The 21242-nt window shown below is 39.7% G+C and overlaps 1 protein-coding gene across 4 annotated transcripts in view; it reads left to right on the forward strand.

The window, feature by feature from the left end:
• The window catches only part of LOC128685810 (kinase suppressor of Ras 2), an 88876-nt gene that overhangs the window by 53262 nt on the left and 14372 nt on the right, over positions 1-21242 (forward strand). For all 4 annotated transcript variants that reach the window (XM_053772481.2, XM_053772482.2, XM_053772483.2 and 1 more), the window contains 5 exons: positions 6907-7069; positions 11499-11805; positions 13849-14034; positions 17235-17368; positions 17655-17789. In XM_053772481.2, coding sequence (XP_053628456.1) covers positions 6907-7069; positions 11499-11805; positions 13849-14034; positions 17235-17368; positions 17655-17789 — 925 coding nt within the window. The remainder of the gene's footprint in view (positions 1-6906; positions 7070-11498; positions 11806-13848; positions 14035-17234; positions 17369-17654; positions 17790-21242) is intronic.

Consider the following 21242-nt stretch of genomic DNA (forward strand, 5'->3'; position numbering starts at 1 on the left):
AACAAGGGATGTCGACTCACTCTCATCTGCCAATGCTTCCTTGGTGCTCGTTGTGACATTCCCAGTAGACAACCTACATTCGTCGGGTAGCACCAAAAATGGGTTGGAAGTTTCCACAGTAATCGTCTGGCTCTTCATTGTTTCTGCCCCTCCAACAGTCTTCTTGATCTTCAGCTTCGTTCCATGTTGCCCGGCCACTGACCAGGTTACCCTCTTGACCTGAGGACTTGCAACAGGAGGATTACTACGAATCCTCTTGTTTTCCTCCGTCAATCACCGTATCTCAAGCTTAGCTGCTGGTACAGTTGCTCAAGAGAGAACATCTTGGTTCAGATTCACAGAAAGCACACAGACAAGTTTTCACAGAGCTAAGTACAGGTCACCACTGAGCTAAGTACAGGTCACCACTGTACTTAGCACCTTGCACGTCTCCACAGATGGGGCTAAATCAGATGTTTCTTGCATCACCAGTCAACACACAGTTTTCATATCCTCAGCACTGTTAGTTAAAATGTGAGGAAAAGGGGACAATGATGTGTACATACATAAATTGTTTATTACCTAGGAGAGACAAGTTCAGATCATGTCTATTGAACCCATTGTAATCGTCATGATAATCTGAACTACCTTATTTATACAGAGAATTTATGTTGCATATTAGTATTTATGTTAAGTAGTTTGTAAGAAATTGTCTGGAATGCCCAAAATGTTTTGCATATGAGGGCCTTTCTTTGGAACATTAAAATATTGCACTGTCAGAACTATCCGGTGCTTTGTATTATTCATCAATAACAACACTGCACTAGCCAAGGACTCGAACCCATGCTGCTTTGGCCTGCCTCACGGTGGGCGAAAACACATGAGATGCCCTTATCCACTGAACCATACGAATAGGGTCAACAGGAAGGGTGGTGGTGTGGCGATGTATGTCAGAGAAAATTTAAATTGTTGTCTTAGACATGATATAAGATTAGAAACATCGAACACAGAATCGGTTTGGCTACAGTTTCTCGAGGGACGTGACAAATTAATTTTGGGTGTGATTTATAGGCCCCCAAACCTTGGTAGGGAGTGCAATAAGCTGTTATGGGACGAAATTCATAAGGCATATAGATATGAAAATGTTGTGATAATGGGAGATTTTAACTTTAGACAAATTGATTGGAACAATATGACAGGAAATCTTGAGTCTAGTGACTTTCTTGATACGGTTCAGGATTGCTTTTTAGAACAGGTTGTGGCAGAACCAACTAGAGGAAACAATCTGCTTGACTTGGTTCTTGCCAACAAAGATTCACTAATTAATAATCTTGAGGTTAATGATGAGCTTGGGGAAAGTGATCACAAATCACTTAGTTTCAATATATCATGGAATTACCCAGATAACTGCAATCAAATCACTGTCCCAGATTTTCGCTTGGCCGACTTCATGGGGCTGAAAAATTACTTGGGTGGGTTAAATTGGGATGTCCTGACTATGGGTCAGGTAGGTGATCTGGTTGCCAGTATGACTTTTTCAGAGCATAGTTCTAGCTGCCCAGACAACTTTTGTTCCGAGTAGGGAAATTAGATCTAACAAAAATGATCCCAAATGGATGAACAATAGATTAAAACATCTCATTGGTAAACAGAGAGGCATATATAGGTGTATCAAAAGAGGGGATGGGCAGTTAAGAAATCAATATATTCAATTAGAGAGAAATAAAGAAAGGAAAAAGAAAAGCAAAAATGGATTATGAGGCTAAGGTCACAAGGGACTCAAGACTAACCCAAAAGGGTTCTTTCAGGTATACAGAAGTAAGATTAGGGACAAGATTGGCCCACTTAAGAGTAACTCTGGTCAGATCACTGACAGTGAAAAGGATATGTGTGAAATTCTAAATACCTACTTCCTCTCAGTTTTCACCCAGGAAAATACTAGCGATATTCCTGAAATAATAGATTACGTAGAACAGGATGATAAACTATGTACGATTGCGGTAACTAGTGACATGATCCTCAGACAAATAGAGAAACTAAAACCTAACAAATCCCCAGGTCCTGATGAACTGTTTGCAAGGGTGTTAAAGGAATGTAAAGAGGAGCTTAGCATACCTTTGGCTAATCTTTTTAACATATCACTACAAACTAGCATAGTGCCTGATAAGTGGAAAATGGCAAATGTAATACCTATTTACAAGGCAGGTGACAGGTCCTTGGCTTCGAACTATAGACCAATAAGCCTTACCTCCATAGTGGGAAAATTTATGGAATCAATAATTGCCAAAGCAATTCGTAGCCATCTTGACAGGCACAGATTGATTAATGATTCTCAACACGGTTTTACAAAGGGGCATTCCTGTCTTACGAATTTACTAACTTTTTTCACTAAGGTGTTTGAGGAGGTAGATCATGGTAATGAATATGATATTGTGTATATGGATTTCAGAAAGGCTTTCGATAGAGTTCCACACCAGAGTCTATTGAGGAAACTTAAGGCACACGGAATAGGAGGAGAAATTTTTTCCTGGGGTAGAGGCATGGCTGACAAATAGACAGCAGAGAGTTTGCATAAATGGGGAGAAATCCGAATGGGGGCACGTCACAAGCGGTGTTCCTCAGGGGTCAGTGTTGGGCCCGTTGTTCTTCACAATTTACATAAACGACATAGATGAGGGAATAAATAGCGACATAAGCAAATTTGCTGATGACACCAAAATAGGCCGTCCAATTCATTCTAATGAGGACATTAGAGCACTCCAGGATGATTTGAATAGACTGACGCAATGGTCGGAGAAGTGGCAGATTCAGTTTAATATTGACAAATGCAAAGTTCTAAATGTTGGACAGTTAAATAACCATGCCACATATAAACTAAATAATGTAGATCTTAATACTACCGATTGCGAAAAGGATTTAGGAGTTCTGGTTAGCAGTAACCTAAAACCAAGACAACAGTGCATTAGTGTTCGCAATAAAACTAACAGAATTCTTAGCTCCATGTGTAGAAGTATAAATAATAGAAGTCCTCAGGTTGTTCTTCAACTCTATATATCCTTGGTTAGGCCTCAGTTAGACTATGCTGCTCAGTTCTGGTCACCGTATTACAGAATGGATATAAATGATCTGGAAAACGTACAAAGGAGGATGACAAAGATGATCCCATGTATCAGAAATCTTCCCTAGGAGGATAGACTGAGGGCCCTGAATCTGCACTCTCTCGAAAGGCGTAGAATTAGGGGGGACATGATCGAGGTGTATAAATGGAAAACAGGAATAAATAAAGGGGATGTAAATAGTGTGCTGAAAATTTCCAGCCAAGACAGGACTCGCAGCAATGGTTTCAAGTTGGAAAAATTCAGATTCAGGAAGGATATAGGAAAGCACTGGTTTGGTAATAGAGTTGTGGATGAGTGGAACAAGCTCCCGAGTACAGTTATTGAGGCTAAAACGTTGTGTAGTTTTAAAAATACGTTAGATAAATACATGAGTGGGTGTGGGTGGGTGTGAGTTGGACCTGACTAGCTTGTGCTGCTGGGCCTGGTACAGTGTTCCATCCTTGAGTGGGGATGACCAGACTGGGTGGGCCATTGGGATAATCCGGGGGGTGGGTCATTGGTCTAATCCGGGGGGGACATGGACCTGCTCCACATGGGTCAGTAGGCCTGTTGCAGTGTTCCTTCTTTCTTATGTTCTTAAGAGTAGAGCATCCAGCAGAACTGGATGTGGTACTCCCTACTCCTTGGGTAAGGAGTACCACATCCAGTTCCGCTGGATGCCCTACTTTTAAGGGTCGTATGGTTCAGTGGATAAGGGCATCATGTGTTTTCGCCCACTTTGAGGCTGGCCAAAGCAGCATGGGTTCGAGTCCTTGGCTAGTGCAGTGTTGATATTGATCAATACCACTTGTTCGTAGTATTGATCAATATCAATACTATTCATATATATTCTGATGTCATGTTGCATACTGTGCCTTCCACCACTGGTCCCTTCCTTTGCCAGAAAGGGATTCATTATTTAATAGAGGTATGTTGGTGTTATATCCCCTGCTTTGTGAGAACCTAGCATAAAAAATTAAAAAAAAAAAAAGTTGTCAGAATATCAGGCAAAGTATCACATTGTGTTGTTGTTATTGCTGGGTTGAAGGGCTGATATCTCCTAGGCTTACTATTGTTGGGTTGAAAGGTTGTGATGGCCTTTAAGTTGTTGCAACCATGCAGGGTGGAAAAAACCTTGTTGGCAATGGTTCTGGTAAGCATGATGTTGATGTATCTTAGTGTTATGGCCTAACCCTAATGTGTATTGTACCAGTTATTTTACCTTTTTTTTTTCAACAAGTCAGCTGTCTCCCACCAAGGCAGGGTGACCAAAAAAAGAAAGAAACACTTTTACTATCATTCACACATAATCACTGTCTTTGCAGAGGTGCTCAGATACGACAGTTTAGATGTCACTTCAAACAGTCAATATCCCAAACTCCCTGCTTCCTGCCTCCAGGACTCAGGTCTAGCTAACCAGTTTCTTTGAATCTCCTCACAAAATTTTACCCTGCCTTGATTCCTCTTTTATTAAATTAAGTAATACAAAATACAGTGGAATCTTGTTTTTTTTTTAATTTAGTTTGTTCCAGATGTCTATTCACCAACCAAAATCGATGACAACCAAAGCAGTTTTTTCCCATAAAGAATAATGTAAATTGAATTAATTTGTTCCAGAGCCCAAATGACAATATAATAATATATTAATAATGTAATAACTACTACATAAAAAAATGTATAAAATTATACAGCACAGGGAAAGTGTAAAAATGAATTGCTAAATGAAAGTTTAACTGAAATACTGTACAGTAAATGAAAATTTAACTGCCCCCTACCTGTCAGAGGAGAGCTAATGTTGTTTCTCTTCTTTGTCTCTTTTCATCACTAACACCTTTTTTTGGCTCGCTGTTTTTTTCTTTAAGTTTCACTAAAAACTTGTCCAGTCAGGTGTGTTTCAGGCCCCTTTTTTAACACTTGTCTAAATTGAGACATTACACTGTCATTGTACATGTTAGAGAGAAAGATGGCCACTGCTTTGTCTGGATGGTATTTTTCAGCAAATTCCTGCACTTCACGCCATTTAGCACACATTTCCTGGACAAGTGCAGTGGGCACATCATCCCTTCCCTCCTCTTCCTCTGATGACAGCTCCTCCATTGCAGTCTGTTGCTGCTCCTTCTGAAGGTCTAGAGGTTCTGTGATGAGTTCAGTTCTGTGCTCCTCTACCAACTCCTCCACATCATCATCAGTTACTTCTAGGCTCAAGGACTTTCCCAGTGACACACTATCCTCTACTGGCTCAGGCTCATCGTCAAAGCCTTCAAAATCCCTGGGTACCACAGAGTCAGGCTACAGTTTCTTAGTCCAGTTTGCATTCTGTGAACATGTGACCTGAGCTGCTTTGTCCTGTTCTGTACACTCGAAAACTTGTCTGACGACAACCAAGAGAACGTACGAAAACCAGGGCATTTTTTCCTCGAACACCCCATTCATAAACTGATTTATTCAACAAGTAATGCAGTCAGCAACCGAGGTTTGACTGTAGTAATGAGGTACATGTTTCCCTATTGGGAATTCTCTGTGTATGTTGACACTGTAAACGAAACTTGCATTCTGTTGGGTGAAAGGTGTAGGACATTTCAGGGAGACAGATATGCCCTACCAAATAAGAAGCTACATTGCATAATGAGCAATCATGCCTCATACAACTAAAGTCAGCAGTTATACAAACTTGATCCTTATTTATTAGTCAGTTGTACATGGTCTCAGGGAAGGGTGCTTTACAAATTTGCCATATTGCTTATTATACTGAAACCTGAGTTTCGCAATCTTCATAAAAGCTCTTCGCTGCTTTAAGTAATCTACCACCTGTTCCATAGACTTACAACATCTACTACATTGATGCCCTATCCACCTTATCATATGTTTTTTCTAAATCCATAAATGCAATGAAAACTTCCTTTTTTTTTTTTTTTTTTTTTTAACAAGTCGGCCGTCTCCCACCGAGGCAGGGTGACCCAAAAAAGAAAGAAAATCCCCAAAAAGAAAATACTTTCATCATCATTCAACACTTTCACCACACTCACACATTATCACTGTTTTTGCAGAGGTACTCAGAATACAACAGTTTAGAAGCATACACATATAAAGATACACAACATATCCCTCCAAACTGCCAATATCCCAAACCCCTCCTTTAAAGTGCAGGCATTGTACTTCCCATTTCCAGGACTCAAGTCCGACTATATGAAAATAACCGGTTTCCCTGAATCCCTTCACTAAATATTATCCTGCTCACACTCCAACAGATCGTCAGGTCCCAAGTACCATTCGTCTCCATTCACTCCTATCTAACACATCACTTACCCTTCCTAAAACCACCATTTTAATCTTCTATCCTGCTCTGTTTTACCCTGAATTCTGCCATACACTTTTGCCTGGTATACTCAGCAGGCTTATTTCCCTATAATGCTTACACTCTTTTTATTCCCTTTCCCTTTATACAAAGGAACTACACGCACACTGCCAATCCCTAGGTACCCTCCCCATTTCTTACATTTATTGACCAAATACACCAACCACTCCAAAACTGTATCCCCACCTACTGCTTTAATCCATTTCATTCTACCCACTGCCTCGACACCTTCCCCACACTTGCATCTAGCTCTTCCTCACTCCTAAAAGATGTTATACCTCCCTGCCCACTGCATTAAAGCACTACCTCCCTTCCTTCATCAACATTTAACAGCTCCTCATGATATTCCCTCCATTTTCTCAATACCTCCACTTCCTTATCTGATAACTCCTTTCTTTCATTTTAACTGTTAATTCCATTCCAGCTGCTAAATTCATTTCCCCTATATACTGTATTACCTTTTTTTTTTTCCAGATGTGAATGAAGATACTGGAGACATTCCGTTAGAAATGCGGCCTCTAATGCATATTGCTCCACCTTTTCCCAAGGCACCGCTGTCTGCATCTTCCACACAGAGTGATGTTATCGACTCTCGACAGTCACATGATTCTGATCGCACCGTGTCACAAACTTCAGGGTACGTGTGAGAACCCAAACTATATCTGGCTGCATTGAGGAGGCGGAAAAAAGTCAATAAATTTTAATTAAGTGTACTTTGTAAAGTTAATCAGTCTTAAGCATTTCAGATAAAGGATTCTCAATTGTAATAATAATCTGTTTTCATTTGTAATGATACAGGTATAATTTCATGCTTAAATCCATAAAGGTTCTTGGAAGACTTTTCATAAGCAGTATATTTAAGGTGACTTCCACTGAAAACAAATGTAAAGGATTAAAGTCTGATGACAAGTGGTCATTCCACTTACTTTTGCTGTCTGGTTGATTAATGATCAGTTGCTTAATTTATTAAGTCATGATGTAGCACGTAATGAAAGTAGTTTGTTAAATTATGTATTGGTGGATAAAAGGTTAATGGGTAGGCTCCAGGATGTACGTGTTTATAGAGGGGCAACTGATATTTCGGATCATTATTTAGTTGTAGCTACAGTTAGAGTAAGAAGTAGGTGGGACAAGAGGAAGGTGGCAACAACAAGTAAGAGGGAAGTGAAAGTGTATAAACTAGGGAGGAGGAAGTTCGGGTGAGATATAATCGACTATTGGCAGAAAGGTGGGCTAGTGCAAAGATGAGTAGTGGGGGGGGGGGTTGAAGAGGGTTGGAATAGTTTTAAAAATGCAGTATTAGAATGTGGGGCAGAAGTTTGTGGTTATAGGAGGGTGGGGGCAGGAGGAAAGAGGAGTGATTGGTGGAATGATGAAGTAAAGGGTGTGATAAAAGAGAAAAAGTTAGCTTATGAGAGGTTTTTACAAAGCAGAAGTGTTATAAGAAGAGCAGAGTATATGGAGAGTAAAAGAAAGGTGAAGAGAGTGGTGAGAGAGTGCAAAACGAGAGCAGATGATAGAGTGGGAGAGGCACTGTCAAGAAATTTTAATGAAAATAAGAAAAAATTTTGGAGTGAGTTAAACAAGTTAAGAAAGCCTAGGGAATGTATGGATTTGTCAGTTAAAAACAGAGTAGGGGAGTAGTAGATGGGGAGAGGGAGGTATTAGGTAGATGGCAAGAATATTTTCAGGAACTTTTAAATGTTGAGGAAGAAAGGGAGGCAGTAATTTCATGCACTGGCCAGGGAGGTATACCATCTTTTAGGAGTGAAGAAGAGCAGAATGTAAGTGTGGGGGAGGTACGTGAGGCATTACGTAGAATGAAAGGGGGTAAAGCAGCTGGAACTGATGGGATCATGACAGAAATGTTAAAAGCAGGGGGGGATATAGTGTTGGAGTGGTTGGTACTTTTGTTTAATAAATGTATGAAAGAGGGGAAGGTACCTAGGGATTGGCGAAGAGCATGTATAGTCCCTTTATATAAAGGGAAGGGGGACAAAAGAGATTGTAAAAATTATAGAGGAATAAGTTTATTGAGTATACCAGGAAAAGCGTAAGGTAGGGTTATTATTGAAAGAGTTAGAGGTAAGACAGAATGTAGGATTGCGGATGAGCAAGGAGGTTTCAGAGTGGGTAGGGGATGTGTAGATCAAGTGTTTACATTGAAGCATATATGTGAACAGTATTTAGATAAAGGTAGGGAAGTTTTTATTGCATTTATGGATTTAGAAAAGGCTGATGATACTGTGCTTATGGGAGATTCTAAAGAAAAATTGCAAAGGTTAGTGGATGAGTTTGGGAATGTGTGTAAAGGTAGAAAGTTGAAAGTGAACATAGAAAAGAGTAAGGTGATGAGGGTATCAAATGATTTAGATAAAGAAAAATTGGATATCAAATTGGGGAGGAGGAGTATGGAATAAGTGAATGTTTTCAGATACTTGGGAGTTGACGTGTCAGCGGATGGATTTATGAAGGATGAGGTTAATCATAGAATTGATGAGGAAAAAAAGGTGAGTGGTGCGTTGAGGTATATTTTTTTTTTTTTTTTTTTTTTTTTTTTTTTTTTTTTTTTATTATTATCACACCGGCCGAGTCCCACCAAGGCAGGGTGGCCCGAAAAAGAAAAACTTTCACCATCATTCACTCCATCACTGTCTTGCCAGAAGGGTGCTTTACACTACAGTTTTTAAACTGCAACATTAACACCCCTCCTTCAGAGTGCAGGCACTGTACTTCCCATCTCCAGGACTCAAGTCCGGCCTGCCGGTTTCCCTGAATCCCTTCATAAATGTTACTTTGCTCACACTCCAACAGCACGTCAAGTATTAAAAACCATTTGTCTCCATTCACTCCTATCAAACACGCTCACGCATGCCTGCTGGAAGTCCAAGCCCCTCGCACACAAAACCTCCTTTACCCCCTCCCTCCAACCCTTCCTAGGCCGACCCCTACCCCGCCTTCCTTCCACTACAGACTGATACACTCTTGAAGTCATTCTGTTTCGCTCCATTCTCTCTACATGTCCGAACCACCTCAACAACCCTTCCTCAGCCCTCTGGACAACAGTTTTGGTAATCCCGCACCTCCTCCTAACTTCCAAACTACGAATTCTCTGCATTATATTCACACCACACATTGCCCTCAGACATGACATCTCCACTGCCTCCAGCCTTCTCCTCGCTGCAACATTCATCACCCACGCTTCACACCCATATAAGAGCGTTGGTAAAACTATACTCTCATACATTCCCCTCTTTGCCTCCAAGGACAAAGTTCTTTGTCTCCACAGACTCCTAAGTGCACCACTCACTCTTTTTCCCTCATCAATTCTATGATTCACCTCATCTTTCATAGACCCATCCGCTGACACGTCCACTCCCAAATATCTGAATACGTTCACCTCCTCCATACTCTCTCCCTCCAATCTGATATTCAATCTTTCATCACCTAATCTTTTTGTTATCCTCATAACCTTACTCTTTCCTGTATTCACCTTTAATTTTCTTCTTTTGCACACCCTACCAAATTCATCCACCAATCTCTGCAACTTCTCTTCAGAATCTCCCAAGAGCACAGTGTCATCGGCAAAGAGCAGCTGTGACAACTCCCACTTTGTGTGTGATTCTTTATCTTTTAACTCCACGCCTCTTGCCAAGACCCTCGCATTTACTTCTCTTACAACCCCATCTATAAATATATTAAACAACCACGGTGACATCACACATCCTTGTCTAAGGCCTATGTATATGTTGAGTCAAAAAACGTTATCTATGGAGGAAAAGAAGGGAATGTATGAAAGTATAGTAGTACCAACACTCTTATACGGGTGTGAAGCTTGGGTGGTAAATGCAGCAGCGAGGAGACGGTTGGAGGCAGTGGAGATGTCTGTTTAAGGGCAATGTGTGGTGTAAATATTATGCACAAAATTCGGAGTGTGGAAATTAGGAAAAGGTGTGGAGTTAATAAAAGTATTAGTCAGAGGGCAGAAGAGGGGTTGTTGAGGTGGTTTGGTCATTTAGAGAGAATGGATCAAAGTAGAATGACATGGAAAGCATATAAATCTATAGGGGAAGGAAGGCGGGGTAGGGGTCGTCCTCGAAAGGGTTGGAGAGAGGGGGTAAAGGAGGTTTTGTGGGCAAGGGGCTTGGACTTCCAGCAAGCGTGCGTGAGCGTGTTAGATAGGAGTGAATGGAGACGAATGGTACTTGGGACCTGACGATCTGTTGGAGTGTGAGCAGGGTAATATTTAGTGAAGGGATTCAGGGAAACCGGTTATTTTCATATAGTCGGACTTGAGTCCTGGAAATGGGAAGTACAATACCTGCACTCTAAAGGAGGGGTTTTGGGATATTAGCAGTTTGGAGGGATATGTTGTGTATCTTTATACGTATATGCTTCTAAACTGTTGTGTTCTGAGCACCTCTGCAAAAACAGTGATTATGTGTGAGTGAGGTGAAAGTGTTGAATGATGATGAAAGTATTTTGTTTTTGGGGATTTTCTTTCTTTTTGGGTCACCCTGCCTCGGTGGGAGACGGCCGATTTGTTGAAAAAAAAAAATGATCTTGGAAAGCAAAGTGTGTTAGTGCACCGTTCTGTCAGAGTATTTTTTTCTTCCTTGCTTTAGTGACATGTCATTAATAATAGATTCCAGGTATGGTTGAAGCATGAAAATATCCCACCTGTGATAGTAGTGTCAAAAAAAGAGAGAGAGGTGCTGTTAACCTCTCCCTCCATGTATAAGTAGTGGTATGGGATGCTAATGCATTGGTTACGAGAGAGAACTGCAGTTTTCAGGATCCTTTATGGTCGACTTGCCCGGACAAAATGTTGTCAGTAAAGGATTCCGTTACTTTACATGTCACTGTTTACTTTCCCTCCATAATTCTGCCAAAACCATGAATTGCAGGTCATTCTGCACTTTGAACTTTCTGACCATTTAGGGTTCTGTGGTTTATGTCATTACATACCTGAATGTTTGCAATGAAAATGTCCATCAGTTTCATTGTTTCATATATTTTCCCTCTAATCTTCCTGTGGATGCATTACAGAATGTTTGTTTTTCTAGGTCTGGAAGTACAGGCACCGATGACTCAGAGCGCACAATAGCAGGTCGAGTGGATTCACAGGATTCCACTGTTTCTGATGGAGAAAATGCAGATCCTCGTTGTACTCGGCAGAATAGTGTCAGTAGTGTGTCCCAGTCACTTCGAGAATGGGATATTCCTTATGATGAACTAGACCGTGGAGAAGTCATTGGCCGTGGTCGATTTGGCATTGTGTATTCAGGGAACTGGCATGGGCTCGTAGCCATTAAAGAGCTCCGTATGGACTATGTCAATGATGAAAAAACTCTAGAAGCATTTAAAGCTGAAGTGAGTAATTGAAATTAATCATTGTGTAGTCTTGTCTTCTGTATAAATATTGTAGTTTTAAATCCATGGATTAATGAGTGAAGCTAATAACATCTACAGAGTTTGTAATTGTAATGTTTGTGAGTTTTGAATTTGGCTTTATCATTGATCTCATATCTTTTTGTTTGCAAGGGACCATGACTTTCAGTGTAACATTAATTTGAATGGAGAAAATTTAGAAATCACGAATACGTTTATGTATTACTAAGTACAGTGGACCCCCGGTTCACGTTATTAATCCATTCCTGAGAGCTCATCGTAAAGCAAAATTATAGGAAAGCGAATCAAATTTCCCCATAAGAAATAATGGAAATCAAATTAATCCGTTCAAGACACCCAAAAGTATGAAAAAAAAAAACTTTTACCACATGAAATATTAAGTGTAATGCAATAGAATAATTGCAATAATAATAATAACAATAGAATAATCACAATAGAATAATTGACACTTACCTTTAATGAAGATCTGGTGATGATTGATGGGATGGGAGGAGGGGAGAGTGTTGAAGTTTTTAATGTTTAGAAGGGGAATCCCCCTCCATTAGGACTTGAGGTAGCAAGTCCTTTTCCGGGGTTACTTCCCTTCTTCTTTTAATGCCACTAGGACCAGCTTGAGAGTCACTGGATATCTGTCGCACAACATATCTGTCCATAGAGGCCTGTACCTCTCGTTCCTTTATGACTTTCCTAAAGTGGTTCACAACATTGTCAGTGTACAGGTTGCCAACACGGCTTGCAGTAGTTGTGTCAGGGTGATTTTCATCAAAAAAGGTTTGCACTTCAAGCCATTTTGCACACATTTCCTTAATTTCAATAGTCATTAGCACCCTTGGTCTTAATGGGTTGGCACTAGAAGCTTTCTTGGGGCCCATGGTGACTTATTTTGCAGAAACAAGCACCAAAAACAGTGATAATATGGATAATATGGAATGTACCGAATGTATCCTTAGATGCGCGCACACTGGCTGGCTTGTAAACACTGGACACGTTTCGTACGAATCGTATCGCATACCGGGTTTTGTAACAGGAACCGAGGCAAATTTTTTGCGATATTATGCTTCGGATACCGGATTTATCGGTTACCGATGGCTTTGCGAACCGGGGGTCCACTGTATTGTAATTCACAATAAAGCAACAGGTTGGAAATTTTAGCTGGACAATATTTTGGTTTGCCTTAGACCAATGTTAACTCAATAATGGTCCATAATGGACTGGAATATTGTCCCATTTTTGCTTCCAGGTTGTGGGTTTGTTGTGAGTTGTTTCAGTCAGGGCATTGCAGCCTTTGTTGGAATTTGTAAATGTCTCGCAAGTCAGTTGTATGTATGCACTGTATTATGAGGAGGAGCACTTGCTCTGTTGAAACACTTGTTCTTACATTGATTGAGGAGATGTATCAGTAGGATGTGTAACTCCTATACTCACTTATGATATAAGTTAACAAATCTTATGAAAATTGAGTATCAACATCTTCCAGATTTATTTTTGAAATATGTTACATGCTTGATCATATGTTATGCAGGAAAAGTAGCACTGAAACTGACTGATTTTTAGTGTTAAGAAGCAGTTTATGAAGGAAGGTAGCATAGAAACAGACTGATTTTCACTGTTAAGAAGTGGTATATTTTTCTGTTTGTTACTTCAAAAAATTTTGTAGTTGTAGTAGAAATACAGTGGACCCCCGGCTTACGATATTATTTCATTCCAGAAGTATGTTCAGGTGCCATTGCTGAACGAATTTGTTCCCATAAGTAATATTGTGAATTAGATTAGTTCATTTCAGACCCCCAAACATACACGTACAAACGCACTAACATAAATACACTTACATAATTGGTCGCATTGGGAGCTGATTGTAAAGCGGGGGTCCACTGTAATTTGAAATTTAAGTGTTATTCATTGTGCAGAAGTCTGATATTTTTGTTACAGTAAATGTTTCAAAATTAGTTAAAATGAAAGTAATATGTTATGTAACTTGTAGATTTTTACATTATTTTGTAACAGGTAAGCACTTTTCGAAAGACCCGTCATGAAAACTTGGTGTTATTCATGGGAGCCTGCATGAAGCCTCCTCGACTGGCAATAGTGACTAGCCTGTGTAAGGGAAGGACACTTTACACTCATATCCACGTTCAGAAGGACAAGTTCAATATGTCAAAGATAATCATGATTGCTCAACAGATTTCACAGGTTTGTTATATTTTTCTATTTGTTTTTACTAGGTTCTCTGTTTATTAAGCATTATCTATTTATCTGCTTACATCCTTGACTCTTCTTACTTAAATATGGAAGTCATGCCCTATGAAAGCATTAACATAGTAATAATGTGGTATGAAAGCATTAACATAGGAGTAATAATGTGGTATGAAAGCATTAACATAGGAGTAATAATGTGGTGTGAAAGCATTAACATACGAATAATAATGTGGTGCATTCTTTTCCCATTGCTGGTTCTTGTTGATTATAATGCCACTACAATGGAGATATCCTGTCTAAGGGCAATGTGTGGTGTAACTATTATGCAGAAAATTCGGAGTGTGGGAATTAGGAGGTGTGGAGTTAAAAGTATTAGTCAGAGGGCTGAAGAGGGGTTGTTGAGGTGGTTTGGTCATTTAGAGAGAATGGATCAAAGTAGAATGACATGGAGAGCGTATAAATCTGTAGGGGAAGGAAGGCGGGGTAGGGGTCGTCCTCGAAAAGGTTGGAGGGAGGGGGTAAAGAAGGTTTTGTGGGCGAGGGGCTTGGACTTCCAGCAAGCGTGCGTGAGCGTGTTAGATAGGAGTGAATGAAGACAAATGGTATTTGGGACCTGACAATCTGTTGGAGTGTGAGCAGGGTAATATTTAGTGAAGGGATTCAGGGAAACCGGTTATTTTTATATAGCCGGACTTGAGTCCTGGAAATGGGAAGTACAATGCCTGCACTCTAAAGGAGGGGTTTGGGATATTAGCAGTTTGGAGGGATATGTTGTGTATCTTTATAGGTATATGTTTCTAAGCTGTTGTGTTCTGAGCACCTCTGCAAAAAGTGATTGTGTGTGTCAGCATAGTTGCTGATCCCCTACATGTGTTGTATAGCTTATCTGAGTATCATAGTACCATCCATATGTTTTACATACACGACCCCTTTGCTAGGCCTAGTGACTAGTTTGTATGACGTCACGTGATACGGCGTGAGTGCGTGGGACGCGCTACCTCGGTCTCAGTTCCCACATAGTTCTACGCCAGGCAAGACAGGCAGTTTGGACTCTCCCCCTTCATACTCTGCTAATATATGTGTTACCATCCAACAAGTGTGTTTAACTCCAACCGACATAACTCCTACGGACCCCCATGACATGTGTGAGTGAGGTGAAAGTGTTGAATGATGATGAAAGTATTTTCTTTTTGAGGATTTTCTTTCTTTTTTGGGTCACCCTGCCTCGGTGGGAGATGGCCGGCTTGTTAAAAAAAAAAAGTAAGATTTGACTGGTTTTTATTCTTTTTTTTTTTTAATACAGTGGACCCCCGCCTTACGATATAATTTCATTCCAGAAGTATGTTCAGGTGCCGTTACCGAACGAATTTGTTCCCATAATAAATATTGTGAATTAGATTAGTCCGTTTCAGACCCCCAAAAATACACGTACAAAAGCACTTACATAAATACACTTACATAATTGGTCGCATTGGAAGCTGATCGTAAGGCGAGAGTCCACTGTATTTTGATCTTTTAAGGCTATATGTAATGAATACTTAAAATATTACAATTATTATTGCAGTATGTATAATGAATACTCGTACACCTAACATCCGAATTTTGACCTGCTTGACATACGACCACTTGACTTATGACCATGTTTTGTATGCAAATGTTCTGGGAAATAAATAACTGTTTGTGTTGTATACAGTGTTTCTCCGAAACCTTACAGTATAAAGTACAGTACTAACAGCATAAAAAGTAAAGTAAAAATGAAATAAAATAAAACAAAATAAAATCATTACAATAATATGATGTTGATATTCAGTAGTAAGTTTCGACTTGCGTCCATTTTGACTTACGACCAGTTGGTCGGAACCAAGCTTGGTCGTAAGTCGGATGGTACCTGTAGTATTACAGTTATTCACATTGTTTGACTTTATTGCGTTATCCGGGGTTATATACCTAGTGTGCTTTGTGGCTGAATTCACTGTTAGTATAATGAAATTGTACAGTAATAAGTTTGGAATGAGTAAGTCATCTTTGAGACACTTTCACACCCTGTTTGCTGGTAGGGAAGCTGTTGGTTGAACAAGAGCTCCCGGTTTCTCATATTTACTTTTGCGAGTGAGGTGTACTAGTACATTGCACATACATTCATCCCTTAAATAATTTACCATGATACATTGCGTGCATCCTGCTGGCCTTATATTTATTCAAATGTATGAATAGATGGAAGAAGACCCAAAGAGTTGCCCTGAATTGAAAAATATTAGCAGGTGGCAGATTTGTGGGTATGAAAAATGGTGCGTACTAGTATGTTGGATAGTGCCAACACCTGCGTGCTGGTATGTCGGACACAGTTAAAGGGTTAAAAAAAATATTGTCTTTTGAAATAGTATAGAATCTTTTTCTGAAGGTATTGACACCAGAAATGCAAAATCTGACCTCCAGCTTTGCAGGCATGAAGTTAGAGGTTGGGGAGCACTATGCAGCAGTGATTTTGTCCACTTTGAGACTGAATTTAGGTCAGTTCTGTTGCTCAAACTGACCTGATTCCTGGCTATTTTCCTAGTATGCTTTCTGCCCTATTGATTGAGAGCAAGAAATTGCCCATTCAGTAATAGATCTGTGCTATAAAGTTCATAGTTTACACATAATTGAACAAATTCCAATTTAAAAACAGTCCAGAATAAACACTGAAATCATTCCAGCCACTAAAGTAATCTCTCCTCTTTTCATTAATCACTTTTCCTACAGTATGTCAAGTCACAAAAATGTACCTCAAGTCACTGATGTCTTCAGCATTTAGAGGCAATTTTTTTTTTTAACCCTTTAAGATTCTTTGATTTCAACTTTTTTTTAGGGAACAAGATATTAAAAATACTGATGGAAAAATTAAAGTATAGGAAAATACAAGACAAGGAATGAGAGAATAACATTCAATAGAAGAGCAATATTGAAGTTAGATGTTGCATATTACAAGTGTTGCAGTAAGAATAGTGAAATACTCTTTTATTGTATTCAGTTAATGGATGCAGGTTTTTAGTTTTTTTTTATCTAAAATGAATGAATTCTCAATTATTACATCTTAATTATTAACTGCTGTTGCATACATACATGCTAGTGTATATATTACAAATTCATTCATTTTTCTGATCTTGAAAACTGTCATGAAAGTTTTAATTACTAACACCTATTTCCATTTTCAGGGTATGGGCTATCTTCATGCTCGAGGAATTGTTCACAAGGACCTGAAAAGCAAAAATATATTTCTAGAATGTGGCAAGGTTGTCATTACCGACTTTGGGCTGTTTAATGTTACTAGACTTTGCCATGATACCAGGTTAGTGCCATAAGTACCATTTAAGAGCCTTATCCTGAAATGTTTGAAAATTGAACTATTGTCAGTCTTATTTATAAATTTCAAGGATTTATTAGTGTATTTGGTTTAGCAGTTTACAGGGATAGGGTATGCATTATTCGGTACAGTAAGGGTACAACACATTCGGGCTGGTCATGGCCAAGTCTTTCTGGACTTATGATTTTTCTGGATTCCTAAAGATCCACAGCTAACCTAATTTATTTGTGTCCCTGAAGAAATTGTAATAAGAAGTTCTTTTGTCTTTTAGGAGAGGTAACTGGCTAAGCATTCCTCCAGGCTGGTTGTGTTACTTGTCTCCAGAGGTTATGAGGAACTTACGAGTAGTCCAAAAGCAAGATGATGGCCTCCCATTCACCACCTACTCTGATGTCTATGGTTTTGGGTAAGTTACAAATACCATGGAATATTTATTGAATGTGCTGAAGTATTTATATATAGTACAGTATACCAGGCAGGATATAGAAACAATTATATTCATTGTCGGAAAGAAAAAGTGCCTTAGACTCATAAAATATGAACGTAAAGACAAGGTAGGTGATATTGACTAGGATAATCCATCACTAGGAGAAGACTAGGTAGAGTGTAGAAACAAAGACGGTATATACAGAGCAAAATGAGTGCTGAAGATAGATTGAGAGTATACTTGGAGAGTGGGAAATAGTTAGGGAGAGCCTATAGGTTAGAAGTGGAAAGTCATGGAAATCACTGGGAGACAATAAGAGAAAACCCCAGATAGAAAGCAACCAGAGGCTCCTCTAGTTTTCCTTTCTAATCCTAGAGGCCAGAGGTTGGAAAACAAACTGCAGATTTTACATAGGGAGGGAGATGTGTGGATATAATGGAGCGAGGAGAAACACATTAACTGCTGCTCCTAGCTTTTCCCAGCAACATACCCACGTGTAATATTACCATAACCATCTACTTAACGTAAAAACTTAAAGCTGCCCCCTTTTTGCCCAACCACCCCAGAAACCCCAAACAACATTAGTTCAACTCACACCAACTGTCCCTGGATATTGAGGCTCCCTGCTTCCTTGATGCTGGTGAGGGGCTCTTGATTCAAGGAACGAGACCTGTCCTCCCCTTCCTTGGATCAAACCTGATTGCTTCCCCATTCCCCAGGTGCTGTATGACCCTACAGATTTAGTGCTTTTTCCCTTAATGTATTTTTTTTTTAACTCCATGGCCATCTGCCAAGGCAGGGTGTCTATTATATTAACAAGATAACAGTACTGTGTGAATTGTGCATAGAATAACACAGTAGTTCCATGTTTTTACTCACTGCATTTTAATATATTACTATTAAATCTTAATGAATTATTTTCATGGGCTACATAATTTTTATAAAACATTTTTTTTTTTTTTTTTTTTTTTTTCAACAAGTCGGCCGTCTCCCACCGAGGCAGGGTGACCCAAAAAAGAAAGAAAATCCCCAAAAAGAAAATACTTTCATCATCATTCAACACTTTCACCACACTCGCACATTATCACTGTTTTTGCAGAGGTGCTCAGAATACAACAGTCTAGAAGCATAAACATATAAAGATACACAACATATCCCTCCAAACTGCCAATATCCCAAACCCCTCCTTTAAAGTGCAGGCATTGTACTTCCCATTTCCAGGACTCAAGTCCGACTATATGAAAATAACCGGTTTCCCTGAATCCCTTCACTAAATATTACCCTGCTCACACTCCAACAGATCGTCAGGTCCCAAGTACCATTCGTCTCCATTCACTCCTATCTAACACGCTCACGCACGCTTGCTGGAAGTCCAAGCCCCTTACCCACAAAACCTCCTTTACCCCCTCTCTCCAACCCTTTCGAGGACGACCCCTACCCCGCCTTCCTTCCCCTATAGATTTATATGCTTTCCATGTCATTCTACTGTGATCCATTCTCTCTAAATGACCAAACCACCTCAACAACCCCTCTTCTGCCCTCTGACTAATACTTTTATTAACTCCACACCTTCTCCTAATTTCCACACTCCGAATTTTCTGCATAATATTTACACCACACATTGCCCTTAAACAGGACATCTCCGCTGCCTCCAACCGTCTCCTCGCTGCTGCATTTACCACCCAAGCTTCACACCCATATAAGAGTGTTGGTACTACTATACTTTCATACATTCCCTTCTTTGCCTCCATAGATAACGTTTTTTGACTCCACATATACCTCAACGCACCACTCACCTTTTTTCCCTCATCAATTCTATGATTAACCTCATCCTTCATAAATCCATCCGCCGACACGTCAACTCCCAAGTATCTGAAAACATTCACTTCTTCCATACTCCTCCTCCCCAATTTGATATCCAATTTTTCTTTATCTAAATCATTTGACACCCTCATCACCTTACTCTTTTCTATGTTCACTTTCAACTTTCTACCTTTACACACATTCCCAAACTCATCCACTAACCTTTGCAATTTTTCTTTAGAATCTCCCATAAGCACAGTATCATCAGCAAAAAGTAACTGTGTCAATTCCCATTTTGAATTTGATTCCCCATAATTTAATCCCACCCCTCTCCCAAACACCCTAGCATTTACTTCCTTTACAACCCCATCTATAAATATATTAAACAACCATGGTGACATTACACATCCCTGTCTAAGACCTACTTTTACCGGGAAGTAGTCTCCCTCTCTTCTACACACCCTAACCTGAGCCTCACTATCCTCATAAAAACTCTTTACAGCATTTAATAACTTACCACCTATTCCATATACTTGCAACATCTGCCACATTGCTCCTCTATCCACTCTATCATATGCCTTTTCTAAATCCATAAATGCAATAAAAACTTCCCTATCTTTATCTAAATACTGTTCACATATATGCTTCAATGTAAACACCTGATCTACACATCCCCTACCCACTCTAAAACCTCCTTGCTCATCCGCAATCCTACATTCTGTCTTACCTCTAATTCTTTCAATTATAACCCTACCGTACACTTTTCCTGGTATACTCAGTAAGCTTATTCCTCTATAATTTTTACAGTCTCTTTTGTCCCCTTTCCCTTTATATAAAGGGACTATACATGCTCTCTGCCAATCCCTAGGTACCTTCCCCTCTTTCATACATTTATTAAACAAAAGTACCAACCACTCCAACACTATATCCCCCCCTGCTTTTAACATTTCTGTCATGATCCCATCAGTTCCAGCTGCTTTACCCCCTTTCATTTTACGTAATGCCTCACGTACCTCCCCCACACTTACATTCTGCTCTTCTTCACTCCTAAAAGATGGTATACCTCCCTGACCAGTGCATGAAATTACTGCCTCTGTTTCTTCCTTAACATTTAAAAGTTCCTCAAAATATTCTCGCCATCTACCCAATACCTCCATCTCCCCATCTACTAACTCCCCTACTCTGTTTTTAACTGACAAATCCATATTTTCCCTAGGCTTTCTTAACTTGTTTAACTCACTCCAAAATTTTTTCTTATTTTCATTAAAATTTCTTGACAGTGCCTCTCCCACTCTATCATCTGCTCTCCTTTTGCACTCTCTCACCACTCTCTTTACCTTTCTTTTACTCTCCATATACTCTGCTCTTCTTATAACACTTCTGCTTTGTAAAAACCTCTCATAAGCTACCTTTTTCTCTTTTATCACACCCTTTACTTCATCATTCCACCAATCACTCCTCTTTCCTCCTGCCCCCACCCTCCTATAACCACAAACTTCTGCCCCACATTCTAATACTGCATTTTTAAAACTATTCCAACCCTCTTCAACCCCCCCACTACTCATCTTTGCACTAGCCCACCTTTCTGCCAATAGTCGCTTATATCTCACCCGAACTTCCTCCTCCCTT

The sequence above is a fragment of the Cherax quadricarinatus genome, chromosome 23 (genome assembly GCF_038502225.1).
Source record: "Cherax quadricarinatus isolate ZL_2023a chromosome 23, ASM3850222v1, whole genome shotgun sequence".
Lineage (NCBI taxonomy): Eukaryota > Metazoa > Arthropoda > Malacostraca > Decapoda > Parastacidae > Cherax > Cherax quadricarinatus.